General features: G+C 40.0%; 2 protein-coding genes across 7 annotated transcripts in view; both read left to right on the top strand.

The window, feature by feature from the left end:
• The first annotated feature begins 86 nt into the window (after positions 1–86).
• On the top strand, positions 87–10837 carry UTP15 (UTP15 small subunit processome component). 2 transcript variants are annotated; one of them, XM_021531798.4, is made up of 12 exons: positions 87–324; positions 665–757; positions 872–1056; positions 2178–2356; positions 3133–3258; positions 4534–4669; positions 5835–5919; positions 7640–7789; positions 7969–8070; positions 8272–8405; positions 8932–8990; positions 9500–10837. In XM_021531798.4, the coding sequence occupies exons 1-12, from the start codon at positions 235–237 to the stop codon at positions 9721–9723; spliced, it is 1563 nt and encodes a 520-aa protein (XP_021387473.1). In that variant the 5' UTR covers positions 87–234; the 3' UTR covers positions 9724–10837. The 2 variants fall into 2 exon arrangements, with proteins under 2 accessions (XP_021387473.1, XP_085423830.1); XM_085567704.1 differs by having other exon boundaries at positions 665–1056.
• Positions 10838–18039: 7202 nt separating this feature from the next.
• ARHGEF28 (Rho guanine nucleotide exchange factor 28) overlaps positions 18040–27194 on the top strand; it is a 119878-nt gene continuing 110723 nt past the window's right edge. For 2 of the 5 annotated variants that reach the window (XM_085567537.1, XM_085567544.1), the window contains exons 1-3: positions 18040–18138; positions 23627–23840; positions 24924–24967. The gene's annotated coding sequence lies outside the window, so the exon portion shown is untranslated. Of the gene's footprint in view, positions 18139–23626; positions 23841–24227; positions 24292–24923; positions 24968–27194 lie in introns of those variants that run through there. The other 3 variants (XM_085567538.1, XM_085567539.1, XM_085567540.1) reach the window with 3 other exon arrangements.

The raw sequence follows: 27194 nt of genomic DNA on the forward strand, positions 1-27194 counted from the left end.
CCCGCCGCCGGAAGTAAGTGCGGCCCCGCCGCCGGAAGTAAGTGCGGCCCCGCCGCCGGAAGTGCGGCCCCGCCCCGCCGCCGGCCGCGCTCTGATGACGGCTGCCGGTGCCGCCGCCGCCATCTCGCCTCGTGTGCGTGTGGCGGAGCCCGCCGGCGCTGCCCGAGCTGCTCCCCTGAGCTTCTCCGCCGGAATTCTCCCGCAGCACCCCCGGCCGGCCCGCGCCCCTCCGCCATGGCCGCCTACAAGCCCGTGGTGGTGCCGGCGTGCCCCAAGCTCGGGGAGAAGATCACGCAGGACACGCTCTACTGGCGGGGATACAAGGTAGGGGGAAACGGCCCAGCAGGCGCAGCTACTGCCCCACAATGCCTGCTTTTACTTCTTTCAGGCAATTAGGGGTTTTTTTTAAGACGTATAAAATAGTTTCTAAGCTCAGAACACATAATTAATGGGTAAGTTGTAATGCGTGGATTGGAAAAAATTAAAAGAGCAGCCTGTAGGAGTACCCTGTCAGAAGTAAAACTCACTATTATTGTACCTAAAAAACGTTTTGATTGCAATGGAGTCTTGAGTTCTTTGTAGGAAAAATAGCTTTTATTTTGCTGTTTTCATGCTTGACGGTGTGCTTATGTGTATTTAATGGTCTTTATCGCAACCGTTTTAGACACCTGTTCAGATGAAGGAATTCGGTGCAGTAAGTAAAATTGACTTCTCCCCAGTCCCGCCGTACAACTACGCCGTCACAGCATCCTCGAGGGTAAGTGGCTTTTTTGAGGCTTCTATGCTGCGTTCTTCAGCCGCTGCCACACCGGAAGATGTAACGCATTCCTGTTTTGCCAGATCCACATCTGTGGCCCTCTTGTTTTGCCAGATCCACATCTATGGGCGTTACTCCCAGGAGCCCATCAGGACGTTCTCTCGCTTCTGGCACGCGGCGTACTGTGCCACCTACAGAGACGACGGGCGCCTGCTGGTTGCCGGCAGCGAGGAGGGCACCATCTCCCTCTTCGACGTCAGCGGCAAAGCAGCGCTGAGGCAGTTCAAGGGTCGCACTAAGTAAGGCAGAATTGGTTTGTTTTGTTTGTGTGTAAGTTTCTTTGCTGTATTTACACACCACAGGCTCATCACGGACCGGATGATTTCACCTTAAAGGTTGTCTTGTTCCAACCCCTGTGCCACAAGGCAGGAGCACCTGGTGCTAGACCAGGTTGCTCAGAGACCCATGCAGCCTAGCCTTGAACACTGACAGGGGAGGGGCATCCTCATCTTCTCTGGGCAATCCATTCAAGCACCTCAGCAGTATACAGTAGTTATGTTGAATTATAGTCGTATGTCTACTTCACACATTACTGAAAATCTGAGTAAAACTGATTTATGTTGCTTACGACTGTCTCATGTAGATCTTACTGGAAAGTAGATTTAAGTTAAATTTGAAATGGGAGTGAGTTTAAAAAAAATCTAAATATGAATCAAGTATATAGAAGAGTAAATACATTTTCTCTTTCACATTGGTGTCTCTTAATATGGTGTGTAGATACAATCTTTTGAAATCATTGCATTGATAAGCACATTTTTGATGATGGTAGGAGAAGAGTTCAAAAATACGTCTAAACAAAAACAAAGAAGAAATACGCCAGGAAAAGCAGGAATTCCTTAAAAAGCTCCAGAAACAAAACTGAAAAAGTGTATAATGGTAGCATGGGGTGAGGAAGAAGTTAGGTGTTTGGATGTGTCAGTGAGGAGAAGACAGTGGTAATGCTTCAACAGGCTCCTGTACTATGAAGAATCAATGCATATTTTATCTACATAGAACAACATTTCCCCTTTCAGAATGATCTTGAGCATGTTTCTATTTGAGGTCTGTTTGCAAATTGGGTGTTACATTCTAATGGCTGGATTAACTGCATACCTGTGCACACCTGCATTTGCATACCTGTGTGCTCTGCCAACATCTGTTGGGATATTATGGTGAAAATAAAGACTTCAGTAGTGATTTTAAAGGACAAGAAGTTTGTTCAAACCAGCCATACTTGAAATTAGCTGTTATAAAGTGAGGCTCTGTAAGTTCTGATATTAAACGCTGCGCGTTAGAGAATTTTAATAAACTCTTCATACAGGCTAACTTTCTGAAACATGAATATATTTTAACTTTGGGTATTGTGGACTTTGTTTTCTAGGCCAGTTCATCTAGTGGGATTCCTGTCCGATAAATACCGAGTATTTTCTGGTGGTGATGATTATTCATCAACTTTGTGGGATATTCCAAGTGCCACAGAAATCACCTCTTACAGTGAACATACTGACTATGTGAGATGTGGCTGTGCAAGTAAAGTGAATGCAGATGTCTTCGTAACAGGTTTGGTTTTATTTTTCATTTATACTTCTTTTGGGTTGAATTGAAGAAAAATGCTGAAAGATAGTTGTTGATACAGTAGGGTCATATTTACTGTATTTTAGTCATGAAGGATCAGTCTGCCTGTGCAATGCCTACTTCGTTGTTTCCTCTTTTTTTTTTTCTTACTTGTTAAGCTTGACACTGATGTTCTAGGGGAATCTGCAGGACGTGAGTTTTAACAGCTTTATAGCTTAGTTTATTAGGGTTAATAGAACTTTTGAAAGAAAGTACTGTGAATGTATCCTTTGGCTGGGAGTGACTGAAATGTTTTACCGAGTTTCTGGAGCAGGACACTAGTCTGTACAGCCCATAACTGTCAGAGTCAAAAGGTGAGGTCATGTGGAGGTACTTGGAACCAGTTGCTTTTGGTTTTCCTAGCAGTAGCTTTGTATCAATCTGTGGAAAACTGTGAAAAAAACCTAGTATTCCTTTTTTCATGAAGCACAGGAAGCTAGGTTTCATCAGGGTGCTTGATATTTATTATTATAAATACACTTGATTAGTGGAAGTGAAATGAAAACAAATTACTTTTACAGACTGATGCGTAGTTAGGGCTAGAATTAGAAAATTTGTTGCCCCAAGGCTGTAAGCTAACCAAGGTAAATCACAAGGTAATTTTACATGTATGATTTAAAACTATTGCTATTAGCCAAGACCTCCTCTAGATGGTAGGACACAGCTGTTTTAATTCCTGGACTAGTTGAAATTATGGAACTGATTTATGCTGGTGTTTGCAGGTTCCTATGATCACACTGTGAAACTGTTTGATGCACGAACAAAGAGTAGTGTCATGACGATAGAACACGGCCATCCTGTGGAGAATGTGCTTCTGTTTCCATCTGGTGGACTTCTAGTATCTGCAGGTAATCCTCTCAAATCAAATACACCAAATATCTATTTGGTAGTACACATTTGAGGAATACTTCAGCTACCAGCTACTTGCTTTTTGTGCGGTGTTTTAGTTTGATAATGAAATGGTAAGTGATGCTATAGTTAGATTTCTCAAATGTCTTCTGTAGGAATCTGTTTTATATGGCAAGTGCAAGTAGGGGTCTTTTTGTCTTTATTTTAAAATTCTTGTAGTTTCCACTTCCCCCCCACCCCCAAAGTAATTTGTAATAACAAAATGCAGACTCTAATTGGCCCACTTCTAAAGTGAAGGAATTAACATAGGTTTTGAAAGGATGGGACTGTCTCTTGTCATGTTGACAAGCTTTTTTAGTCTCTTGTTGCGGTTGCATCAGAGGTACTGTGTTGGGATCCATCCCTGTACTAGGTCACCGATTGACTGAACTGTCAGTTTATCGACCTGCTGTAAGACTTTAATACTTTCTCTCTGTGAGTTCTCACAGGCAGCTCCTTGCAACACTGACTCCTTTTCTCTCTCTTCCACATGTCCAGCTGACTTCTACCTGTCCCTATCACGACTGCCTGATCCTTTCTGTCCCTGGCAGCACACACTAACCCCTACTGTCCCTAACATGAACACCTGACCCTTTCTGTCCCTGGCAGCACATACTGACCCTGACTGTCCCTAACATCAACACCTGACCCTTTCTGTCCCTGGCAGCACATACTGACCCTGACTGTCCCTAACATGACTGCCTGACCCTTACTCCTCACAGCAGCATAGCCAACTGACTCCAACCCTCTCTCAACCAGCTAATCCACTCTTTTATAACACCCATCCTTATTGGACACAGTTGTGCCCTGTTAAGAGTAGGCCTGTTCCTACTCTTTGGTAATTAGTACAGCGGCAACTCCTCAGGGGTGAGATTGCCTTCAGCACTATCTCTATTCTACCACAATCCATCCTTCCACATACTTCCACAGTAGCCCCATAGTTTATGCAGTTTTTTCTTTTTTTTTTTTTTTTTTTTTTTCTTTTTTCTTTTTTTTTTTGGGCAATGAGTATAGTTGGAAAGTGGTTGAATCATTCAGGTCCATTCAGAATAGCCTAAAAAAAGAGCAGGCTTGTGCCAGGAGATAGAATGGAAGAGGATGGTGAGTAGGTACAGGAAACTGTTAGGAGGTAAAGGTACCTGTGAAGGAAATACTGCGTCACTCAGTGAAAACTTCTTCAGAGAAGTATAAATGTGTACATATATAAGACTGTTTTGTGTGCTTCCTCTTCACAGGAGGTCGATATGTCAAAGTTTGGGATGTATTAAAAGGTGGACAGTTACTAGTTTCACTTAAAAATCACCATAAAACTGTGACTTGTTTGTGCCTGAACAGCTCTGGACAAAGATTATTGTCAGGATCCCTTGACAGGTGGGTATATTTAGTGCTTTCCTTATGTTTGCATTCTTTAGGACTTTTTTTCTTTGAAAGGAATTATTATTTCACATCACTGTTAACCTGTGTATGTGGTTTTTGGGCTTTATTTGAGAGTGTGTTTTGGGGCCAAGGTACCTACTGTGAAGCTGTCCCTGCTTTTGCACAGGCCTTGGTCTAAATGAGCTTTAAAATGTTCCTTCCAGCTCAAACTGTACTATGATTCTATGATCCAACTTAACCTTTTTCTCTTACTAATCTGAATATCGATAAGGATTGTGTGTGCTGTTTGGGCACACACAATTGTGATTTACCTTGGTTAGTTTCACATATGGGAAACTTCTGAATAAGTGTTCAGTTTTCTAAATCTCTAATCTGACCTTTCCAGTCTTTGGAAGTTAACTATTCTTAACTTTAATACAGCTTAAATATCTAAAAGTGTATTAGTATTCACTTTTTAAAAGCCTGGGTTTTGTGTCTCTCTGCTTTTTCATCTTGTAACCAAGAGTGCTTGTGAACATCACCTCTTTGCTTTTTTTGTTTGGTTTCAGTTGATGAGTACTGGTAGTTGTTGTCTTGTCTCTGAGACATCAGAAATACAAAGTGGTCTGAAATGACAGTGGATCTGTTTTCCTCCCTTCTGTATTTCCTCGGCTACCTCAGGCTTTACAATTACATAACACTAGATTTTGTCCTTGTAAGATAATATTTTGTATTACCATTCATTAAATATTTCATGGTTCCAACCAAATCCTTAAGGGGCAGCTGGATACAAGAATATGGATTTACTCCCAGGTACTGCTAGTAGATCTTGTATTTAAAATTTAATAACAAATTTGAAGAGATGCTGTCTTAGTGTTTTCCTAAGACTCATTTCTGAATTCAGATAGTCACTACAACTGCCTTCAATTTCTTCTTCTGTTTTTGCTCCATTTTCACCTTTTTTGAGGTAAGAGCAATCCTGACTTGACTTGTGGATACCTTTTGACAGAACATTACTGCTGCAGGGGTAATACTTAAGCTCAGTGGTAGTCTGAGTAATGCATTGTATTAATATTCAGTTTCCTCGAATGATCTGTGGAAAATGAGAGTGATGAAGTTCCTGTAGAGTGACTGCAGTAAAGCTTTACTAATAGTTTTTTATCTTTACTCTTCTGTGTAGGCATGTGAAGATTTACAGTACTACATCCTACAGAGTGGTCCACAGCTTCAACTATGCAACATCTATCCTCAGTCTTGCGTTGTCGGTAAGTGCATTAGAAGTCTTCCTAGACAAAGGAATTCCTGATACCTTTTAAGTCACTAAAGTAAATAATTGTTACTTTCACGCCTATTGGGTGTTCCAGAAGAATACTATACATGCAAAGTAGGGTGGAATACGTTTCTCCTGAGTAACAAACACTGAGAGGTTTTAAACATAATAGATTCAAATATGTTACCTGACTAGATCAGTACAATGTCTTGTATTTATGAATGACAGTGTACATCATAGGGAAAGTATTCACTTTATAAGGTAGGTCTTTTGACTTTAAGAAGATTGTACTCACCTTTTGCCTTTCAGGAATGCTGTTAGTCCTTTCACATGGCAGCAATAAAATAAAAGTAGTTAATTTATTGAGAAATTCAGAATAGGGTGTGAACTTGCTTTAAAAGTTGGTGTCAGGTTGGTCTGAGGAGGAAAGAAGAAGGTTGTGAGCATAAACAAATTTGTTTGTCAAGGCATGTCTTAGAAGCAGACAGCAGAGACTCTTACTCCTCAGAAGCACTTGATTTCCAGTGGATAAGTGATCTACTGGCCATAAATTTGGAGTCTAGCACCAGGTTTTAAGCAATACTGTTTTAATGTAGTACCTCCTTATGTAGCCTCTGAAGGACATGTGTATGGGCCTGTGAGGGATCTTTACTACCTTTGCTACTTTACTATTGTCCTGCTCTGCTGGAATGTAGGGGAAGGTTATGAATGGGGAGTCTTAATTTCCTACCATATTACCTAGGGAGCTAAGCTAAAATGAACTTGGAATTTTTTTTTTCGTTTGAAGTGAAGAATCCATAGCCTTTTAAGGCCCTGTGGCATCTGCAAATTATGCAATACCTGTAGTTCAGCATCTCTAGAGTGTGTATAATACGTCTTTTGAAGCATAATCTTGTTTTCTGTTGATTAAACCATTTGAATTTTAAATGGTCGTATGAGAACATTTTAATACCTTTACTGAGTCAAATCAAAGGTGAGTCTAATTGCAGATGCTGCTTACATAACAAAATGCATATAGAAAACTAAATGCAGGGCAAGTGTGTTGATATTTTCCCAAATTCCATTTTTAGTTTTTAGATGAGAAATTAACTCATCAAAGTGCAGTTTCAGTGTAATTAAATGAATTTCTATTGCATAAGCCTGTTCAGTCTCTCCTTGAGCTTTATTAAACTTGAAACCTTGTCTAGATTTCTGGACAAGGAGTTCCACATTTCTGATACTTGTGTGCAGAATTGCTCCCTATTTTTCCACTTGAATCTTCATAAGCTTCAACTGATGCCCTTGAATGAGCCATTGACCAGCTGATGTCCATCTATGCCTGTCATAATTCTATAGGCTTTTATTATATCATATAATCATAGAATGGTTTGGGTTGGAAGGGATATTAAACGTCATCTAGTTTCAGCCCCCCTGCCCTGAGCAAGGGCATTGCTAGACCAGGTTTCACAAAGCCCCATCCAGTCTGGCCTCGAACACTTCAAGGGATGGGGCATCCACCATTTTTCTGGGTGAAATCTATACCCACTTCATTATATAAGTGAGATTACATATACCAATGACTGGTGTTTTGATTTCTGTCTCAAAGAGGTGCTTTCCACCTTAAGTCACCTATGATACTGTGATTTGAACCTTAGCCTGAAGCAGAAAAGTATGAAAATGTGTATGATAGAGCACAAATAAAACACTAGGTCGTAACTGTGATTTCTTTGTGCTAGCCTGAAGATGAAACCTTAGTTGTAGGCATGACCAATGGAGTGCTAAATGTTAAACACAGAAAACCAGAAGAAAAGAATGAAGACTCTCAAAAGAAGAGACAACCAGCATATAGAACCTATGTGAAAGGAAGAACTTACATGCCAAAACAGGTATGATGTGGTAAGAAAATATGTGCTGAAACATTTCTGAAAAATTGGTTTATTTGAATGTGCTAAATTGGAGAAAGGGAAGGGAGAGAATATATAAAATTATTCATGGTAATGTACCTAATCCAGTATGTGAGTTTGTGTGTATTTGTCTTACTCTGAACTCTTTTTTTGAATTCTAGGAAGATTTCTGTGTCAGTAAGCCTGTAAAACGTGCTTTGAGAAAATATGATAAGCTGCTGAGGAGCTTTCAGTCTTCAAAGGCTCTTGATGCAGTACTGGAGGTGAGACACTGGTTTTTCTTCTTGTCAGAGTTTTGTGCTGTCACCTGATGTTCATTTTCCCTGTATGTCATACTAATTTTATTTTAGTGTGTAACTGGAAAGGAGTCTAAGTTGGGTTCCACTTTGGTTTTGCTCATACCAGCCCTTTGTTGGTGTGTAAAGATGTTGCTTTGGTACTAAACTATTTTTATATGTGTCCAGCCACCTATCATGCTTCATACCCCTGAAGTCACAGTTGCAGTCATGCAGGAACTGCATCGCAGAGGAACACTGAGAAGTGCACTTGCAGGACGAGATGAAAAGCAAGTTAATCTTCTGCTTACCTTTGTGGCAAGGTATTATTTTAACATGAGTTCCCTCTGACTATTTTAACATGACTTCCCTCTGACTGTTTTGGCACTTCTGTTTCCTAATAACTTGCCAAGAGTTTCAATAGTAGAACAGTTTCACTGGTAGAACACTGGTACTCCTGAAATCTCACATGTCTTTTGCATTCTGATACCAGGGTTTTGGGATTGGTTTGAAAGCTTACCTGTTAGCACAGAATAGGTTTGCTGATGAGATATTCTACTTCTTTGCCAGACACTCTACCTTAGTCTGTTATTTTCTGTCTTCTTGATGAAATTTGTGTTTTTATGTACTTGAGGCTTTTTGACACTCCTCCAGCCCCCACTGCCTTCCTGAAAGGACAAGGGTAAATATCACATATGTGGGTTTTTTTGACTTGCATCTCTGACTGCTGTTCTGTGATATCTCTTCATCAAGAAAAATTTGTCTGTATACCTGTGTGAGAAAGCTGCTTGGTGGTGGTGGAATGCAGTTGCCAAACCAGTAAAATAGGAATGTCTTCTAATTTTGCAGGCGTGTGATTGAGCCTAGATTTACTCCTGTGCTGGTGACTGTTGCTGATATGATCACTGGTAAGATAATACAGAAAAGATTCTCAAAGCCATATAGCTAGCTTGCAAATAAGATTTAAAATGCTACATTTTTAAGAAACCAAACCTTAATGGCTCTGTTTATATGTGCAGACTTGGTGTCAAGAGAATGATCCAAAAAAGAGATATTTCCAGATAACTTTGACCATAGTCAGGATTTGATTTGTGCGGGCTCCAGGAAGCTCCTCATGGTCTCTAAATACCTTTGATACTTCCTGTTTCTGTGTTTACATAGTACAAATAGCTTCCTCTTATTTAGTGAGGTAAAAATAGCACTTGAGGTCATAAAAGCTTTTGTTTCTGTTAGTTTGGCATATTGGCTGCTGTAAGTACATACAACCTCTGCTTTCAGAACAGGCAAGGTTAAAGTTGTCTTATTTTTTCAGAACGTTGGAATTTCGCTAAAAACCTTAAATGTGTCTCTAACCAGCTAATGTAATTTTTGCGGTTTTATACATCTATGGATTCTTAACTGATATTTTTCTTTACAGACATTTATCAGCCTGTGGTTGGGCAGTCAGCAGTAGTTGATAAACAGTTCTTGAAACTTCAGCAAGCTATCGGAAAAGAAATTGACTGTCAAGAAGAACTACTAGAAGTTTTGGGAATGATGGATACACTGTTTGCTACTTTTACTAAGAAAGGAGATACGTGTTTAGAAGAGAACAAAAGTAATGGTGTCGCAGAAATCATTGAAACAAATAGGAATTTCTGACACCCATCTTAACACATTGTCACAATTGTGAACTTGAAAGACACGACCTGTTCTGGTCACTTCTTATAATAGTGACTTTCAAAATAAGCCTCTCTATGTTGAAGTTCTGTCTTTTAAACTGTGTTGCTGAATAGGCTTGATTACTGAATATAGAGAAAGAGGACATTTTCAAGATTGTCCATGCAATATTTTTCAAAAAAATTAGTTTTAAAATTTTATTTCAGAGATACATAACTTCCTACATTTACATGGGGATTTACATAGGGATTTACATGGGGATTTACATGGCCTTATTTTTGGTAGCAGCAGGGCTGCAGGAATGGCTTCTGTGAGAAGCTGTCAGAAGCTTCCCTCATGTTTGGCAGAACCAATCCCTGGTGCCTCCAAAGATGGACATGTTGCTGGCCAAGGCTGAGCCAACTCAAAATGGTGATAACAAAGTTACTGTGCAGTTGTAATGGCCAGAGAAAAGCAGAGTGAGAACAGCCCTGTGGACACTGATGTCAGTGAAGAAGGAGGGGCAGGAGATGTTCCAAATGCTGAGATTCCCCTGCAGCCCGTGGTGAGACAGCCCTCCCCCTGCAGCCCAAGGACATCCATGGGGAACGCAGAGATCCAACTGCAGCCCATGGACGAGCCCATGCTGGAGTAGGTGGATGTCTGGGGGAGGCTGTGACTCCGTGGGAAACCCATGGATGATAATACAAGGATAAAGTGTTTCTAAAATCATGGGATATTCACAGGAGTTGGAAAGAAAGGCTGGGCCTGGTAATGTTGGGCTTTACTGGATCATGCAAAGCTGCACATGTATAATCATTTAATGACTGTGATAAATGATATGATTGTTAAATGTGATGATTGTTTGGTAATTGGATATTATTGTTGTTCAGTCGTAACAGGAATCATGAGAAACGATGTTTGGGGGAGATTACAAGAATCCATGGTTGGATGAGATCAATGTATACAATAGAAGAATATGAGTTTAATAATTAATATGTAGTTATATAATGATAAGGGTAAAAAACATGTTCATCCTGAACCCATGTCTGAGTTAGATTTGGGTCAGTACCCCTGACATCCAGAGTTCTTCAATAAAAGCACCTGCATATAATAATTATGTGATTATGTGTTTCTGAATGCTAACACGGAGAGAGAGGCCCTGCTCCAGGCTGGAGCAGCCTGTCCTTGGAGCACTGCACCCGTGGAAGAGTGACCCACGCTGCAACAGGTTGGGGAGGACAGTCTGCCCGTGGGATGGACTCACAATGCAGAAGTTCATGGAGTTTAATAATAAATGTAATTGGTATCTCTTAGAGCTTGTTTTGCCCGTCATGGTATTTGATGAGTGATGTCTCCTGCTCTGTATCTCAACCCATTAATCCTTTGTTAAATTTTCTCTCCCCAGTCCAGCTGCAGAGGAGTGAGTGAGGGACTTTGGTGGCTGGCTGGTTTGTGGCCAGCACCAACCCATTACAGTTATGCGTCCAGTACTGTCAGCAGTCAACAATTTTCAGTTTTTATTTACCAGGAAGTAATAGATGTTTGTGTAATTTTAATGTGTCACTGTCTTTTATTTAAGGTTAATATCTGATTAACCTTAAATAATTTACCTCACATCCTTGAAAACACAAAGAAAACAGCATACACATTTGATAATGTTTTTTTTCTCCCTGCTTCATCTTTATTTAAGATTTTCATGAATTGACAGTGCAGAGCAGACTGACTCAAGAAGTGCATGCTTAGGTATATTGAAAACATTTAGTTTACTTTTTTTAATGATGCATATCTATTTATGAGTTGCAGTTTTCTAGAAAATAGGTAATACTTCTAAAGGAGAATTAATTTGAATTAAATTAATGTAATGAGCAAAGTGCACACCAGTGAGAAAATACCAAGTTAAATATCAAAACTCAATTTTTGTGTAATTCTGTCACTTTCAATGTGCAGTAGATGGAATTTGAGTCTATTGTTTGAATGCTAGGGTAATGGTTTATTTTAACTTCAAGCAGGGCTGGATCAGTACGAATACATTGGAAAGAGGTGTGCCAAAGGCTGTTCAGTACATGTAGTATGATGCTAGGGTAAGACTTTGTTCTTAACCTGTTCTATGGCTTGAATTCTTCCCCAGGCCTAGAATTTAGTATGTAGTAGGAATTTTTTGCAAAATTAATTTGTTCATGTAAGACATGATATCAGTAGTAGACATAGCAAAAACAATTTTGCAAGTTCCACCTAAAATCCTAACAATTGTGATTGAAAAGCATAGAGTGCTGTTAGGTCTGCTCTTAAATTATGTGAACAATGTATGCTCCTGACTATTGGGATTTACTGGTTTTGAATACTTAGAATGATAACAGGTAATAATGAGGAGCAGTTCATGCAAACTTCAAACTTTTGGTTTCCTTGCTACTTAAATAGTTTTGTTTTTTATTTTGTTTGTGATAATAGCCCTAAAATGTCCTTTGTCTTTTAGAAAATTAGAAAATTTAGAAAAATTTAGAGAATTCTTTTAATTGTGTGACTTAATCAGGCAATATCACTTAGATTTCACACAGAATTAATTTTTGGGAATGGGGATGGTGGGGAGGCCTATCTCGGAGCCTCCTTATTCTGTAAACCAGTATTGCTTGGAGTTGAAGGAGCACATTCCTCTTGGCAGCATAGTTTTCTATGGCTTGAAAACCACTAACCTGGACATCAAACATACTCTTAGTTCTTACTGCCGATATTCATGTTTATAGTATGTATCCATTTCAGTGCTTTAAAGTTGGATGTGTGGCTAGCAGAAGCATAGGAAAATGTTAGATTGAAACAGTGATTAGCTGGATCTAAAGTGGAGAGAGATGGATTTGATGGTTGGACTTTTAAGTGGATGAGAATTTGGTTGGTTGTTTGCATCTGGAGGGTAATGGTCATGGGCTCAATGTCCAGATGGGAGATCAGAGATATGTGAGCAGTGTCCCTCAGGAATCCACACTGGAGCCAGTCCCATTCAGTATCTTCATCAGTCACATGGACAATGGGATCAGTTGCATCCACAGCAGGTTTGCAGATGACACTAAGTCAAGTTGTGCAGCTGACACACCTGAAAGGTGGGATGCCATTTAGAGGGACCTGGACAGACTTGGAGAGGGCACCATGATGTTTAACAAGACCAAGTGCAAGGTGCTGCACCTGGGTCAAACAGCACAGGCTGGGATGGGCAGATCACAGCAGCCCTGCCCAGAAGGACTTGGGGGTGCTGGGGATGAGAGGCAGGACATGACCCAGCCATGGGCACTCCCAGCCCAAAAAGCCAGAGCAGTGTGGGCAGCAGAGCCAGGGAGGGGATTCTGCCCCTCTGCTCTGCTGAGACCCCACCTGCAGTGCTGCATCAGCTCTGGGGTACCCAGCATGGGAAGGGCATGGAGATTTTAGAGTAGTCCTGAGGGGGCCATGAAAATGATCGGAAAATTGTAACATCTCACCTCTGAAAACAGGCTTAGAGACTAGGGGTTACTCAGCCTGGGGAAGAGATGGCTCCAGGGGTACATTATTATGGCTTTTGGCACTTGCAGGGAGCGGGTAAGAAAGATGGGGACAAACATTTTGGTAGGCCCTGTTGCAATAGGACAAGGGATAATGGTTAAAATGTAAAGGGTAGATGTAGACTAGACATATGGAAGTTCTTTAAAATGGGGCTGGTGAAATGTTGGAACAGGTTGCCTAGAATGGTAATATCTCCATGTCTGTGAGCATTCAATGTACCAGGTTGGATGAGGCTCTGAACAACCTGATCTAGTTGAAGGAGTACTCTGCTTATTGCAAGGTATTTTACTAGATGATCTTTAAAGGTCCCTTCCAACCCAATTTGTTTTATGTATCTGTATCTTACAGCAATTTGATGCGTTTCAATGTTTACTATTAATCTTTTCTTCCAAGTGAATTTGCCAAGGTAGATATGGAAACAAATGGGAGATACTGTCTACACAAATGGAAATGGAATGAAAATATGAAAACACAAATGCCATTTATGGTCTTGATGTCTAAGAATAGTAAAATGAAATTTGGAAGACTTACATGACTGATGAGCTGTATTTTAAGCTCCACTGGATTTCCCACCTCTGCATTGAAAGCTAATATTTGTTCAGGTGACAAACTTGCCAGACTTATCTGTTCTTTGTGACTGCTAGTTTTTGTTGTGAAAAATACTATTTTTTTCCCATTTAATGAGATTTTTTTTACATTATACAGTAAAGTAAAAAAAGTTCTTCAGTACTGACATAACTAAGTTACAGAGGAGCTAGAAAAAGATACTGTTATTGCCAGTGTAGTGCTTGTTGTTAATTTTATGATTTTATTTAATTACAATATTAATATAAAGCTTTATTTTTTTTTTTTTTTACTTTTGAGCTAGGCTGCAGTTTGAATAAAATAGGAAAAAAAGTTCCAGGTAAGAGTTTGTAGTGGTCTCTTGTGCTAGTGAATGTTTAAAATGCTTTACAGCAGTGTCAAGCACACATATTTTTGTTCTACAAATTATAAAGTAATTTATTTATATGAAAATATAATTATTTTTCTAGCAGTGCATTATCTTGTGCTCCAGAATCTACTATTTTGAAGTATTAAGATGGAATGTAATAAACTGGAATACTTGAAATGGTTAATTGCACATTGTATTGGAGAGGATGTAGTACTGGATGTCGTGTTATGAGAAAGGACATTAATCTGCTTATATGGGAAAGGGAGCATTTATTGCACATGGCATTATCCTTGACTTGTAGGTCATTTGGAAATAACCAGTTTGAGTTGTCTTTGAAATATAGTTAATAAATTACCAAAGCAGATAGTTACCGACAAAAAGCCTGTCTGTTACTATTCTTTTAATGTACTTTTCATATGGAACATTCTTGCAGCTTTTTGTTGCAACTAAGGAATACCTCCTTACCCCCAAATATTCTTGTGGCTCAGAAGCATAGTGTATAACCAGAAGAGAGGCAATGCCACCAGAATTAGACTGGGATTCAAAAAGAATAGTGAATTCAAACTTCCCTGTCCTGTGTTCAAACATCTGAATTACATGGGAAAAATGGAGAGATGATCTAGTTGGTAATTTTGCTGCTTTTACAAGGCTTCAACTGAACATTTCCCAACAAAGACAGTGATATCTTCCCTGGAGTAATTCTGTCAATGAGTAAAACATTTTATTACTAATGCATTACTAGATCATACATTCTAAATTCTTGAGAGTATTTCAACAAATAGGCTTTAAAACCGTGTTGCTAGAATTTACTATGTTGTATTGTTGAAGTTGTTCAAGGCTGAGTAGCTAATGATGTGAAAACTTTTGAAAAATACTGAAATCCTTAGATTTTAGAAAATACTGAAATCCTTATCTTCTAACATTATGATTAAGCCATGTAGAGTGTTTAAAATATAAGAAGCTGAAGAAAACTTACAAAAATGACAATCAGCGATAACTGGTCCATATTTGATGGGGTCAGTTACCTCACAAATAGGGATGTAGACAGAGCAGAGGCATTTAATGCCTTCTTCACTTCTGTCTTTGACACAGCTCATAGGCTGTGGATGCACAGAGGTCTCTCCAAGAAGGTCATGACTAGAGGGACAATGAACTCTCCAGCTGACTCTGAACTTGTCTGAGGCTTCTTCAACTGGACATGCATGAATCTATGGGCCCTAATGAGATTCATCCTGAAACAAGTGGCTGATGTTATTGCAGGATCTCTCTCCCATATACTCAACCACCTTCGGAGTCTGGAAAGTCCCAGTCTACTTCAAGTGGCAAATATTGTCCCAGTTTTCAAGAAAGGTGAGAAGAAATGTTGGTAATTACTATCCATCTCACTGCACTGCTTGGTAGAACTATGGTTAAGGTAATCCAGGAGTTACTGAAAAACAATGGTCAGCAAAGGCTCATGAGGGGAAGGTCCTCCTTGACAAATTTAATTCCCCTTTATGTCAAGCTCAACCATCCAGTTAATGATAGAAAGCCAATGGATTTGGACTATAATTTCATAAATTCACTTGGGGAAGTTTCTCCAAGCTGTGACACTTGGGGAACAGGGTGGAGTTAGAAGAGGAGGAGTAGGAAGAGTAGTAGTAAACAAGCACTAAGTAGTAGTAATACTACTAAGCTCAAGAAAACACCTCACTGCCTCCTTGCTGATGATCAAATTTTGTAAAATTAGTTTGTGTGTGTTGAAAGTTAAGCATTCATCCGAACATTCTGATCCTTATTAATTAAGGTAGTAGTTATCAAATAAGATTCTTTCTCTTCAGCTGTTTTCAATAGCCAATATATTCAAGTAGAAATTATTCAGCACATTGTGAAAAATGAAGTAATATTACATAATGACATAGAAGCCCTAGCAACAATAATTTGATTGATGATTGGATGTTTTATGAATCAGAAGACAGTCTCTGCAGTGTATATTTTTTTTTCCTTTGTTACTTGAATGTGATTTATAAAAGCTTACTCGTCTTAAGTTTTGCTAGATACATAGTCCCAATACATACAAAAAGCTTGCCTAAGTCCTTATTTGCACGATAGAAATGCGGGAGGTGGTTTCCTCTGGAACTGAGGCCTGACAGTATCTTATAATAATATTACATTGTTATGTTGGAAACTATGTAAATTAACCTTTAGATAATAATTCTTCTATCTTTTTCAGTTGTCAGTATTTGGCATTGACATCCTAAATTTACAGCTGCTATAGATGTGCTTATATTTGTATTATTTTCTAGGATAGCATGCACGTGGATATAGCTTGCTGTATTCTGTGGTGAGTGAATGTAGCAACTGAAGTAAAGTAATCCTTATGTATGCTTCCAGTAAAGTATACTGGGGCTGGATGTAGAGGAAAGGTGGTATAAGATGGTTGCAAGCCATTCCTAACCTGGCTGCACCCCATCAACCTGTACCTCTTTTCCTTCTGGTAAGTTTGACTTTCCAAAGACCTGATCACCCCATAACCCATCGGGTTCTTTCTGTAATTTTGGAGTTGTGGACTTTTGTCCCTACTTCCTTGTAAAGATGATCTTTATGTGAACAGCCACACAAAGCAAAAACAATGAAAAGGTTCAAATTTTAGAAATGAATGCACACCTATGTAAAGACATTAATTTCTTTCTGAAAGACACAGGATGGTAATGGGGTTTTACTGGCTTCTTTCTCTCCTTTAGGGTTTTCAGAAGTGACTCACTTTTCCACAGAAATGAGAGGGGAACATGTCTTTGAGGCAAAAATATTCATATGAATGAGTCAGATGAGTCAGGAACGTTCTGCTCCTCTTTCAGATGAAAACACAAAACACTTTGCTTCAATGGCAACCTTTTTATACCCTTTTGACGAAAAGGTGGGAGGGAGGTCCCTCACCCCTGTCCCACTGATTGAGTACTTAGGGATTTAAGAGTCTCTTCCCATCACTTACCCTTCTTTTCTCTCCCCTTTCACCTTTCTCCTTTTTTGGTTCAGCATTTTGGTTCAACATTGCTTCTTTATTGGTTCCCAACAGCACTTAACAGGTACAATGAACAGATCAAATAAACCATACCTAAACCATAGGTAACAACAAGTAGAAGCCAGAATTAACACTTTTCCTTCGTTTACCCTGAAGCTCTTTTGGGCTGAAGCAAAATCCTATTTCATCTTGCACAGGGAGGTATCTTTTCGACCTTTGCTCTGTTGCAGCAGTCTAATTTGCTTAATTTTAATCTAATGCTGCTGTTACAAAGAAATCATGATGTCCATCTATAACAAACAGGTTATGAATTAAGTTACAGCGCAGCAAGAGGAAACTTGCTCAGTCTCTACCCCCAGTCTGGTACTCTTCAGGGTAGTGAAGATTTCAGGTAGTGAAGTTCATCTTAGCCAGTGAAACAGGTTGGCAGAAAAGCCTTGAGGAGTCTACATTAGATAGTTTTAAGAGCAGCTGAAGTTACATATCATGTATACTTGGCAGCTGAGAAGCTGAGATGTGGCGTGGTTTGTCAGGATCCGTGCTCTATGCAACACGAAACACGCGTGGAAGGGCCGGGCAGCAGGCTGACCGAGCAGCCCGTTGCGTGGGCAGCTCCCAGCCCAGCGCGGGTGGATGCGGGAGCGCGGAGCGGAGCGCTCCAGACGCCGAACGGGAGCGCACATCCTGCGCTCCACGGCAGCGCGCAGCGCTCCCGCCCCGGGGGCTCCCCCAGCGGGGCCGGGGCCGTGCACGAGTCCATTCCCCGTCCCGTCGAGCTGCCTCGGGGCCCTGCTCCCCGGGAGCCTGCCAGCGCCGGGGCCCGCCACAAAGCGCCTCTGTTACCCGTCCGGCGGGGCGGCGCGGCGGGGCGGCGCGTCCGCGGGCCGGGCGCGGCTCGGCAGCAGCGCCTCCGTGCCCGGCGGCGGCGGAGCTGGCCCGGGACGCTGGCTAGGTAAGGCGCCGCAGCACCCGCTGCCCGGCAGCCCGGGCGGGGAGCGGAGGCTTGTCCCGAGCCTCCGCCGGCCGAGCGCCGAGGAGCCGCGGCGATGTTCCGCCGATGGGACCGCGTCCGTCCGCTGGCGGTCGCGCAAAGCCTTTGCGTGCGCTGTCTTTCGCCTTCAGAGCCCCAAAAGGCGGAGGGGTTTTTGAGTGGGGCTTTGTTGTAGTTTTGTTGTTCTTATTTGTTAATATATTTTGTTGTTTGTTTTCCTGTTTTTGAGTTCACTACTTTGCCATAAGAGCTACAACTTTCCCCCCCCGCTAGTTTTTGCCCCAGTGGGGACAAGATATTTGGTCTTGATCATAAAGGTGCCTTCTTATACAGAGCAGAAGACGCTTTTAACTACGTTACTCTTAACTTTTTTAATATACAAAAATGGAAATGAGAGCTTTTCTAATGGTAAAATAATGAAAAACACGTTTCAAAGCAGTTCTTGGTAGAATTTTGCTAGAACATTGCTGTGCTCAGCTTAGAGATATGCCAGGCTCTAAAATGCCTTCGTTTTTATGGACTTAACTCCTGCTTCTGTATCTGATCCTGTACAAAAATGAATTAAGTTATTCTCATAAATCTTTTAAGGCACACAGATGTGACTGAAAATCTACTAGATGTTATATTTTACAGAAGTAATTTACTATTTTCTGCACATTATAGAAATAGGATACCGGGGGCATTTTACTAAGAGGGACTTTTCCACATAAGTAAAGATGGAACTGTGTTCTGTTTGGTACGAAGAATTGACAGGACAACATCTTGTGGAAATATTAGACTACTTAAATGCTTTTGTTTTTCCACATTTGGCTTGAATATTAACTGAAACAATGAAAGTGATTGTGTAGGTGTATCTTGATAATAGGCAACTCACCTGGCCTTCTCAGTTAACTTGCAAATTAGACATTTGCCAATGATTTATGGAATTTTCAAAAACGTATAGATTTTCCTAATAGTTGAGTTGTATCTTTCAGGCTTAGCATTATGAAGACAAGCAGATACTGCCAAACTACATTAATAGTTAAAAGAGGGCTATAAGGTGGAATAGTTGCCCTTCTCAATGGAAGCTGCTGCTTTGATGATTAGAATTACATTTCATAAATTTTGGTATAAAATTTTTTTTCTAGTTCTTAGTGTAGAGCTTATTGCACAGTTCTAGCTGTCCATGAAAGTGGAATACCAGTTATAAAAGTATATTTAAATACAGAGAATATCTTTTTGCTTTGTTAATTATAGCGGTTTGGTGGATGATAAAGCCTGAGGGATGATGAAGCTAGAACTAGAGCTGTCATTTGAATGCATTTGTAGAACCAAAAGTTTTTGGTCCATTTCTTTAATTTCTTTGCTACCTTGTACAGCTGTGCTGCATGAACTCTTTAAAGGGTTTGCTGTTGCTGTGATCCCATGGGTTCACAGTGCCCAAACTAGGGAGTAGTAAATGGTAAAGCCATTAAAAATTTCAGTATTAGAAAGCTACTGCCTCTGTCAAAATGGGTGTTAAAAATAGTGAGGTAAGAGTCATGCCCCACAAGGTTAACAAACATGTTTCATTTGTTTGAGTAACCTTAGTAATAAATTTGATTTTATTTTTCAGTAATGTATAACCCACATTTCACATTTTTTAGGTTTCTAAACTCTAGGGCCCCATTTTAATTTTAGTTGAAATGAAAATGCTGCATTAAGAAAGATAATACAGGAATACATAAAGAATGTATTTTGCCAACCTCAATAGCAGGCTTCTGTCAGAAGAGAAATTTTTTCCGTGTTTTAAAACCCAAGACTGTTCTGGAAAGGTGAAGAAGTGTGATCATTTTTGGAGACTCTTAAATTCCCTTCTAAGGATCACAAAATTGCTGCACTTTTAACAAATTAATTTGTATATATTTTGGTATTTCAATAGCCCTGAATGGGTGATTTTTTTTTTTTAATAAGATATAAGTTTCTGTTTGTGTCAGATTTTTGAAGAGTGACATTTTAAAAGGTGGTTAGCTGCATTTATTCTGTTCAGTTGCCTTCAAAAGTGGCTAATGTCTGGTGAAGTAATCAGCACTAGTGCAAACTGCTTAATGATAAAAGTGATAGGGAAAGGTTTATTTCATCTCTCAGTTTGCATAGTGTTATAAGGCAGTAAATGAATGTGCTTGTGAAGCTGTGAGCTGAGGGTTCTGCTTTGTCCCCTCCCTATCCCCCAGTGCTCTAGATGTTCGGGAGACTCCAGTGAAAAAATGAAAAAACCTTGGCTGTGAAGTTAAATCTCTGGTTTTGGAAATGTAGTATTTATTATGCATGTATTTTCATGCATGCATAATAAGTATTTGTTAATTTTTTCCCCTATCATTTATTTTGTGCAAGATCTTTTGGTCAGATCCAGAAAAAAGATCTGTACTTAAAAGAATGTTCTGTACCACATTTGACCTGATGGCTGTGCAGTGTAGTTCCTGGTGCTGGGGTAGCTGTAAGTGAACCTTTGGTGCTCCAACATAACGTAACTCAGATGGAATCTATAAATTCAGGACCACAGGTTAGTTCTGTTGAAGTGCTTTTGCTGTGGGAGCTGTGGGATGTTATTAAGGGGCACTGGCTTGTCTGTGAACACCATACTGAAGTCTCACAGGTTTAGAAGAGTATTAAGATCTGAGAAATATTAACAGACTATTTGCATGGTCAAAAATAATAAAATGGTGGCAATGGTTAGTTACACAGTCAACAAGCAGAAAAGAACTCAGTAGAAAACCTCTTGATCTGCATGTGCTGCTAGACTTCCACAAGACATTTTGTGAAGACAGATGCGTTGGATTTTAAAGCATTACAAATGATGCTCTCTGGGGATTCCTGCCTGCCTTCCAGTGGCCTCTGGGTGGGATGCATCCTTGCTTTACTGTTGTTTTGGTTAACCACAAACAGTGATTTAATGTGCCTGTCTTGATATAGTTAGTGGTAATAAGACTAATTCTCACTGTTTTATAGGTACGAGTTTTAGTGTGACCATTTAGGGTTTATTTACATAGTATGATATTTTTGGCATTCAGTCAGTTGCTTTGCTGTTATGAGGCAGCAGGTCTGTGGCACAGAGGTGAGGGATTGTGATCTGAAAGGAGAATGTAGCAGAGTACAAGCAAAGACCTTATGTTTTGTTAGCTTTAAATTGATATATGGGAGTATGAAATTCATGGTTTATGCCACTGCTCACGCTTTTCATCTGTCTGTAGGGCACAGTTTTTTTGCACAAACTGTGATCTGGTGCAGCTCAATGAGCTGTGGGAGGCTTGCTGGGGCAGCCACAGAGCAGGAAGTTCAGTGAAGTTTGTACAAGTGACTGCTGGATTGCAGAGCGGCAGCAAAGCCAGAGTCCTGTCTTCACCTTCTCAGTCTCTTTCTTCCACTGTGATATGATTTATTTGCAGGGAAGAGGAGAGAGTCAAGTCTCTGGTTGTGAGCTAGGTTGCTGTAGGACCAGAAAGTGCCCTTCTGTGTTTAGGAAAATGTTGATTATAGACAGTAATTGCTAGGATAACCAATAGTAGTCACAGTGTTGGCTGGAGGGTCACCTTGTGAACTGGTAGAAATGTCTTTCTGCTGATACTTAAATAATGCTTCCCCTTATCTAATTTCTTGTACAAAGAAAATGTAAATGTAAATGTACTCTGTGTGCAGAGTAAAAATGTTTGATAACTGACATCCTGAAGTGCAGTTAAGTAAATAATGGATGTATTTATATTCCATTGGTTTCTTTTCTTATTGTGGTTCTTCTAACATATCATAACAGTTGGGGACTACATGCTGTGAAATGCTTAAATTTATAATGTTGAAAAAATTTGAATATATGACAGTTCCATAATTGACAACCAGTAAATAAAATATTTCGTGAAGAATATCAGAATTATATATTTAAACTATGGCTGAAACCTCTGCTGCAGTTTGCATCAGATTACAATATATGATTCTGCTAAACTGGATATTGAGAAGGGGTTTTTTTTGTGTATATAGATGAATTCTGCTACTGCTGTCACTGGCAGCATGGGCAATGCCTGAAACCAGACCTGTTTGGTAGATGCCTGTCATGCTGGTTTCTGTGTCAGAGGCACAGATGTCAGAGGAGGGGATCAGGTGTTGCTCTGTGAAATTATGTGCATTCATGATGTTGAGAGCTTCACCCTCCCCTTGTTGTGTGAGATAGGACTCTGCCTTAGCCCTGGAGAGGATTTGTCTGCGTGGCACCTTGTGTGCACTGGGGGCCTGGCCTTTTGTGGACCTGGGCAGTTCTTTGCTGTACAGAGGAGGGGAATGGTGAGTAGTAAGCTGCATGTGATGGTGTCTCTTTCAGTCCTTTGATCTGAAATGGAGGTTGCACAAGCACTGCGCTGTAGCCAGAGCTGAGTATTTCCTCCCTACGTGCATCCTCTTCCTGCCTCTCCCAGTCACTTCCAGAAGCCAGGCTGAGTTACTGTAAGCCCCAGACAGAGGAAAGACGTGAGCCATTCATGTGAAAGTTTTTCTAAACAACCAGCATTCTTCAGAGTGTGAGAAAAGCAAAGGAAGCCAGTTAGTGCTGTGTGTTTATATTTATTGATTCTTCTGCAGAAAGCAACGAGTACCATTAGGTACTCCTTTGCATCCAGGAACCTATTGTAAGCTGGTTTGTCAGGCAAGTACACAGGAAGTACTGATACTCTTTCAGCATGGTTCTAGTCAATGCTGTATGAAAAACCTTGGTTGGTTCTAATGAGCTTATTCATCCACTCAGGATTCATGCTGAGCTGGGTACTTAGTATTTCCGCTTGCTCAGGCTCCCAGGGGATCCACAGTGTGATGCAAGCAAAGGGTGGAGGGAAGCCAGAATGGCACCATCCCTTCAGTGAGTTTTGTTTGTATTTGCCAATACAAAACAAGTTTGTTGTGCTGGTGATGCAATTTTTATCCTCCAGAGGAAGTGCTAAGTTATGTTTTCTTGCTCACACTTTCTGTAGAATAGGTAGATTAGATTGGATACCTGCCTGTCTTGTCCTTGCAGAGGAGGTGGATGTTGAGATACATCTCTCAAGGCTTTGGAGGTCAGAATAATCATTTGACAAAAGCATCCAAGAGTAGTTCTTACTTGCTTGGCATGGTATAATGATTGGAATATACTCATGTTTTCTTGCAGTGGAGATGGTGGATTTTAGTTTGGATGTGTTCCTTTAAAGACTGAGAACCATTGTAGGTGGAGGAGTTTTATACATTGGAATAGAGCAATGGTGTCAGATGGCTGACTGATGTGTCTCTTGTTTCAGCCATGAAGTGATGCCCACTTCAGAAGAGCAGCAGTAATTGTGAGGTCTGGGATAGATGTTAATATGTGTCCTCTATTCTGTCAGTTAACACTTGTGAAAGGCTCTACCTTAAACTACTCCTTGTGGGGCTAATGTTACTGTTTCTTAACTTTTAACCCTATTTTCTTCTGTACCAACAGGGCTGTGCTTCCTGTGCTGCTGCTCTTAAGGTTGGGCTCAAGATGCTGTTGCTGGAAACTGCAGAGCTTTGTCTGTTGAAGTGAAACATCTTGGAGTCAGCTGCAGGATACCTCCTTTCTGCACAAAAAATAAGAAACCCCTCTGTCTGAATCTCACTGCTGAATAGGTTGGCTGGATTATGGTTTGCCTTGATATCTTCTTACAGAATGAAAGGTTTGGATGTTTTTGGCTGAATCTTTGTGACCAGTGATTTTGTAAAGGATTTTACCTTATTTTAGAACTGGAGGAATGTGTGGATTTCTGAATATACTTGAATTGAGTGGCAACAGAAGATGAGAATTAACAAATTTGAGGTTTAAAATGACTATATGCATGGATGGTGGGTGGGTAATCTTTGGCTTCAATTTAAGCCATGCATTTAATTTCTGCATTTGTAGGCAGGGAACCTCTCAAATCCTATCTGACTCATACAGTGCTGTATATATACATTAATATGCAATGAGCTGCACAAATGTGCTGTTTTTGGAAACTGTTCAGCTGTAAAAACAACACATCTGAGCTGAGACAGCACTCTCTTAAGACAGGCTTCTTTTTTCGTAGCCTGTTTCAGCAAGATGAAGAAGACTTGTGCATAGTTGTTGAGCCCACCTTGCTGCTTGTAAAGGTATTGCTTCTGGCATACTTTTCTCATTTGAAAGGAATACTACTTTTAGACTGTGAATTTTGAGGGTGAAGTGAATCTCAAAGAGAATTATGGAAATCAGAGTTGATGTGATGACTGTCGTGTTAGATCTGGTGATGACTTGTCCCAGTTGTTTACTATTTATGGTAGTTAAGGCAGCCTCTCTTGGGGATGACTTCTATGAAGTTGCTTAGAAAAATCAACACCAGACACTTAGAGTATTGGTGGGGAGTAAAAGTTGCTACAATGCAGTTCAAGTTCAATTTTTTACTTCTAGAGATAAATGCTGAAATTCCCACTACTTAATTGGCTGCAGGTAGGAGTTTGTCAGCAGCTGGGCTCAGCTTGACCTGTTTTGTTCACTGTTTCTATTATCTGAAATGCATGCAACATGTTAACTAATACCAGCCACCCTCCTCCAGCTTTACATAGGCATTATTTCAGCAGTGTTTTCTCATTCTGGGGAGATTTGGGCATTTGATAAGCTTAATATCCTTTCCCCGTTCCCCCCCAGTTCTGGAAGATGCTGACCTAGTTTGCAGACATGAATTGCACATTATATCAAGGCCTCATCATGGGTGTGTAATAATTCCACTGATTTATTCTGTTTGTAGATGCTGTGACAATGGAGTTAAACTGCTCTGAAGTACCTCTTTATGTAAGTCCTACAACATTAGGTTTCTGCCTGGAGAGTTTTTGGTGGTTTTTTTTTTGTTGTTGTTGTTGTTGTGTTGTTTTTTTTTTTTTTTTTCTGGGTAATAGCTCATTCAAAACCTGGATGAATGAACTAAAATCCATTCTCTGGTTTTCTGAGACTGCAGGCTGTTGAATGTTGCTGTCTGATGAGGCATGTGTGAAAGGAATAGCTTCCAGTAGTGCAGCTCAGCTCTCTGAAGGAAGTTTTAAATTATTTCCCCTTTGTGATAATTATTTTGTTCTCCTTTAGTATTCTCAATTGCAGTTTTCAAAAGCAGTTTTACTGCCTGTGAAGAGACACCCCTCATTCACTTTCCTACAATTTTTAGTTGTTTTTTTCCCTTACAAAATTCCAATCTACCATTCTGTCAGTTTCCACAAAGCAGGAAATTTTGTGTTACATAAAAACATAAGTTGAAATTTATAACTGAATGGATATTTTTTCTGCAAAACCCAAAATAATTGCTTAAAACAGATGTACTCCAAGTTAAAAACAAGTAGTAACATGAGTGAAGACATACATTAGATAAATTTATTATGTACCTTCAAGGGGATGTGATTGTGAGTATTAAAACTTGGGAACTCTAACAATTGTTATTTAAAAAGTAATTGTGTTTTTTATACCTGTTCTGCTTTGCAATGAGGGTAGCAGGAGTATATTGGTGATGCCTAGTGGGAAAATGAGAGAACACTGAATGGTTTTCAAAATGGGGTTAAAGATGAAACAAAGACAGAAACAAAACAATTATCTGTTTATTGTTGTGAGATGGGGATGGAAAAGAAATAACATAAATAATCTGTACCCTGAAGTATTGAAGGAACATATGATTGGTAATGCACCGACATGATTTTTCATTGTATTTGTCAGCTTCAGACTTGGAATCTCAGGCTTGCAAAAATTAGATGCAGTATCTTTAAAGGCATCAGGAGAAAAGTATTTTTGAGGCCTGCTCATGTGATGTTTATTGTGTGGTACAAGGCTTTAAAAACAAATGTTTACAGGAAAAGTAATAAGGGACATAGTGATATCTGATCTGACTGGTCTGGTATCTTCCTATAATAAGGTAACTGACCACTTTGCAAAGGGCAGTGCAGTGGTTTTAATTCAGGTTGCTGAAAATGAAACATTTGATACTGTGTCTTGCAGGAAATTCTTATGGATGATAAACAAGCAGAAGATTAATATAAAGAGATAAAGATATATGGGTACTGCAAGAACTCTTAGAATAGAGAGAAAGGTATTACAAATGAAAGTCCTTAGGTGTCAGACCTAAGGCTACTTTCGTACTTTGATTATAACCCTATGAGTCAGATGTAGGCTTGCAAAATATATGTAAATTTATTGACATAATAGTTTTGGGAGATTCCGAGAAGAATTCAGTAATTATATGGGAAGATTGAGAATTTTCCCACCTGTTATTTATGCCAGTATAAAGTGGAAAGAATGGTAAAACTGTGCATTTGAAGACTAATAATGGTACATCTCTTATGAACAAGGGACTCACCAGAGAAAGGCTTGGAGTGTATTAGTCACTTGTTGTGTGGTGGATGGGAAAACGTGATTTTAGTTGAGAACATTCATCCCAAGCTTTGCACAAGTGAGAGTCTGTACCAGATCTAAGCTTTGCTGGTTGTCATCCTGTGCTTTGGTAAATTTCCAGTTGTGTTCTTCAGCCTCTCACCAACCCAAGTGGATAAATCCCAGAGGGGACTCATAACTTGCTAGAAACCCAGAGAGAGCAGTTTGAATTGTCACCAACTCATTTTCTTGTGGGGGCAGCAGATGGAGATGGTGTCTTTCTTCTGGGTCCCCAGTGTCCTAACATGTCTGAGGTTAGTGGAGAAAAATGGACTACCAGGGACTTGCAGTGGGAGCATCTAGGATGAATCTTCCATAACCTGGGATTGTAGCAATTTCTTAACAGTCTCCCATATATATTTTATGTGTGGTTAAGATGGAAATTTTCTTTCAACCCACGTCTGAAACTTGGAGAAATCTCAGCAGACCTTATACTGATCATTTGAGGTTGATGTAGTTAATCTAATGAGTTGGTGCCTAAAGTGTTGCAGCTTCAGTCTTGCCCATTACAGTATTGTTCATAATCGGAGTGCCTTTGGGAAGATCAAAGTCCTGAAAAAGTCCTTGAGTGAGGGCAGTTATATTCTTTAGTTAGATCCATTATTTAATA

Source organism: Lonchura striata, chromosome Z (genome assembly GCF_050655825.1).
Source record: "Lonchura striata isolate lonStrDom1 chromosome Z, ASM5065582v1, whole genome shotgun sequence".
Lineage (NCBI taxonomy): Eukaryota > Metazoa > Chordata > Aves > Passeriformes > Estrildidae > Lonchura > Lonchura striata.

Bases quoted from the DNA above. Each gene is read 5' to 3' on its own strand.
- UTP15 (XM_085567704.1), top strand. From the start codon at position 235: ATGGCCGCCTACAAGCCCGTGGTGGTGCCGGCGTGCCCCAAGCTCGGG. The intron at 325-664 runs GTAGGGGGAAAC...CAACCGTTTTAG, and splicing joins TCTACTGGCGGGGATACAAG to ACACCTGTTCAGATGAAGGA. The intron at 8,071-8,271 runs GTGAGACACTGG...ATATGTGTCCAG, and splicing joins CTCTTGATGCAGTACTGGAG to CCACCTATCATGCTTCATAC.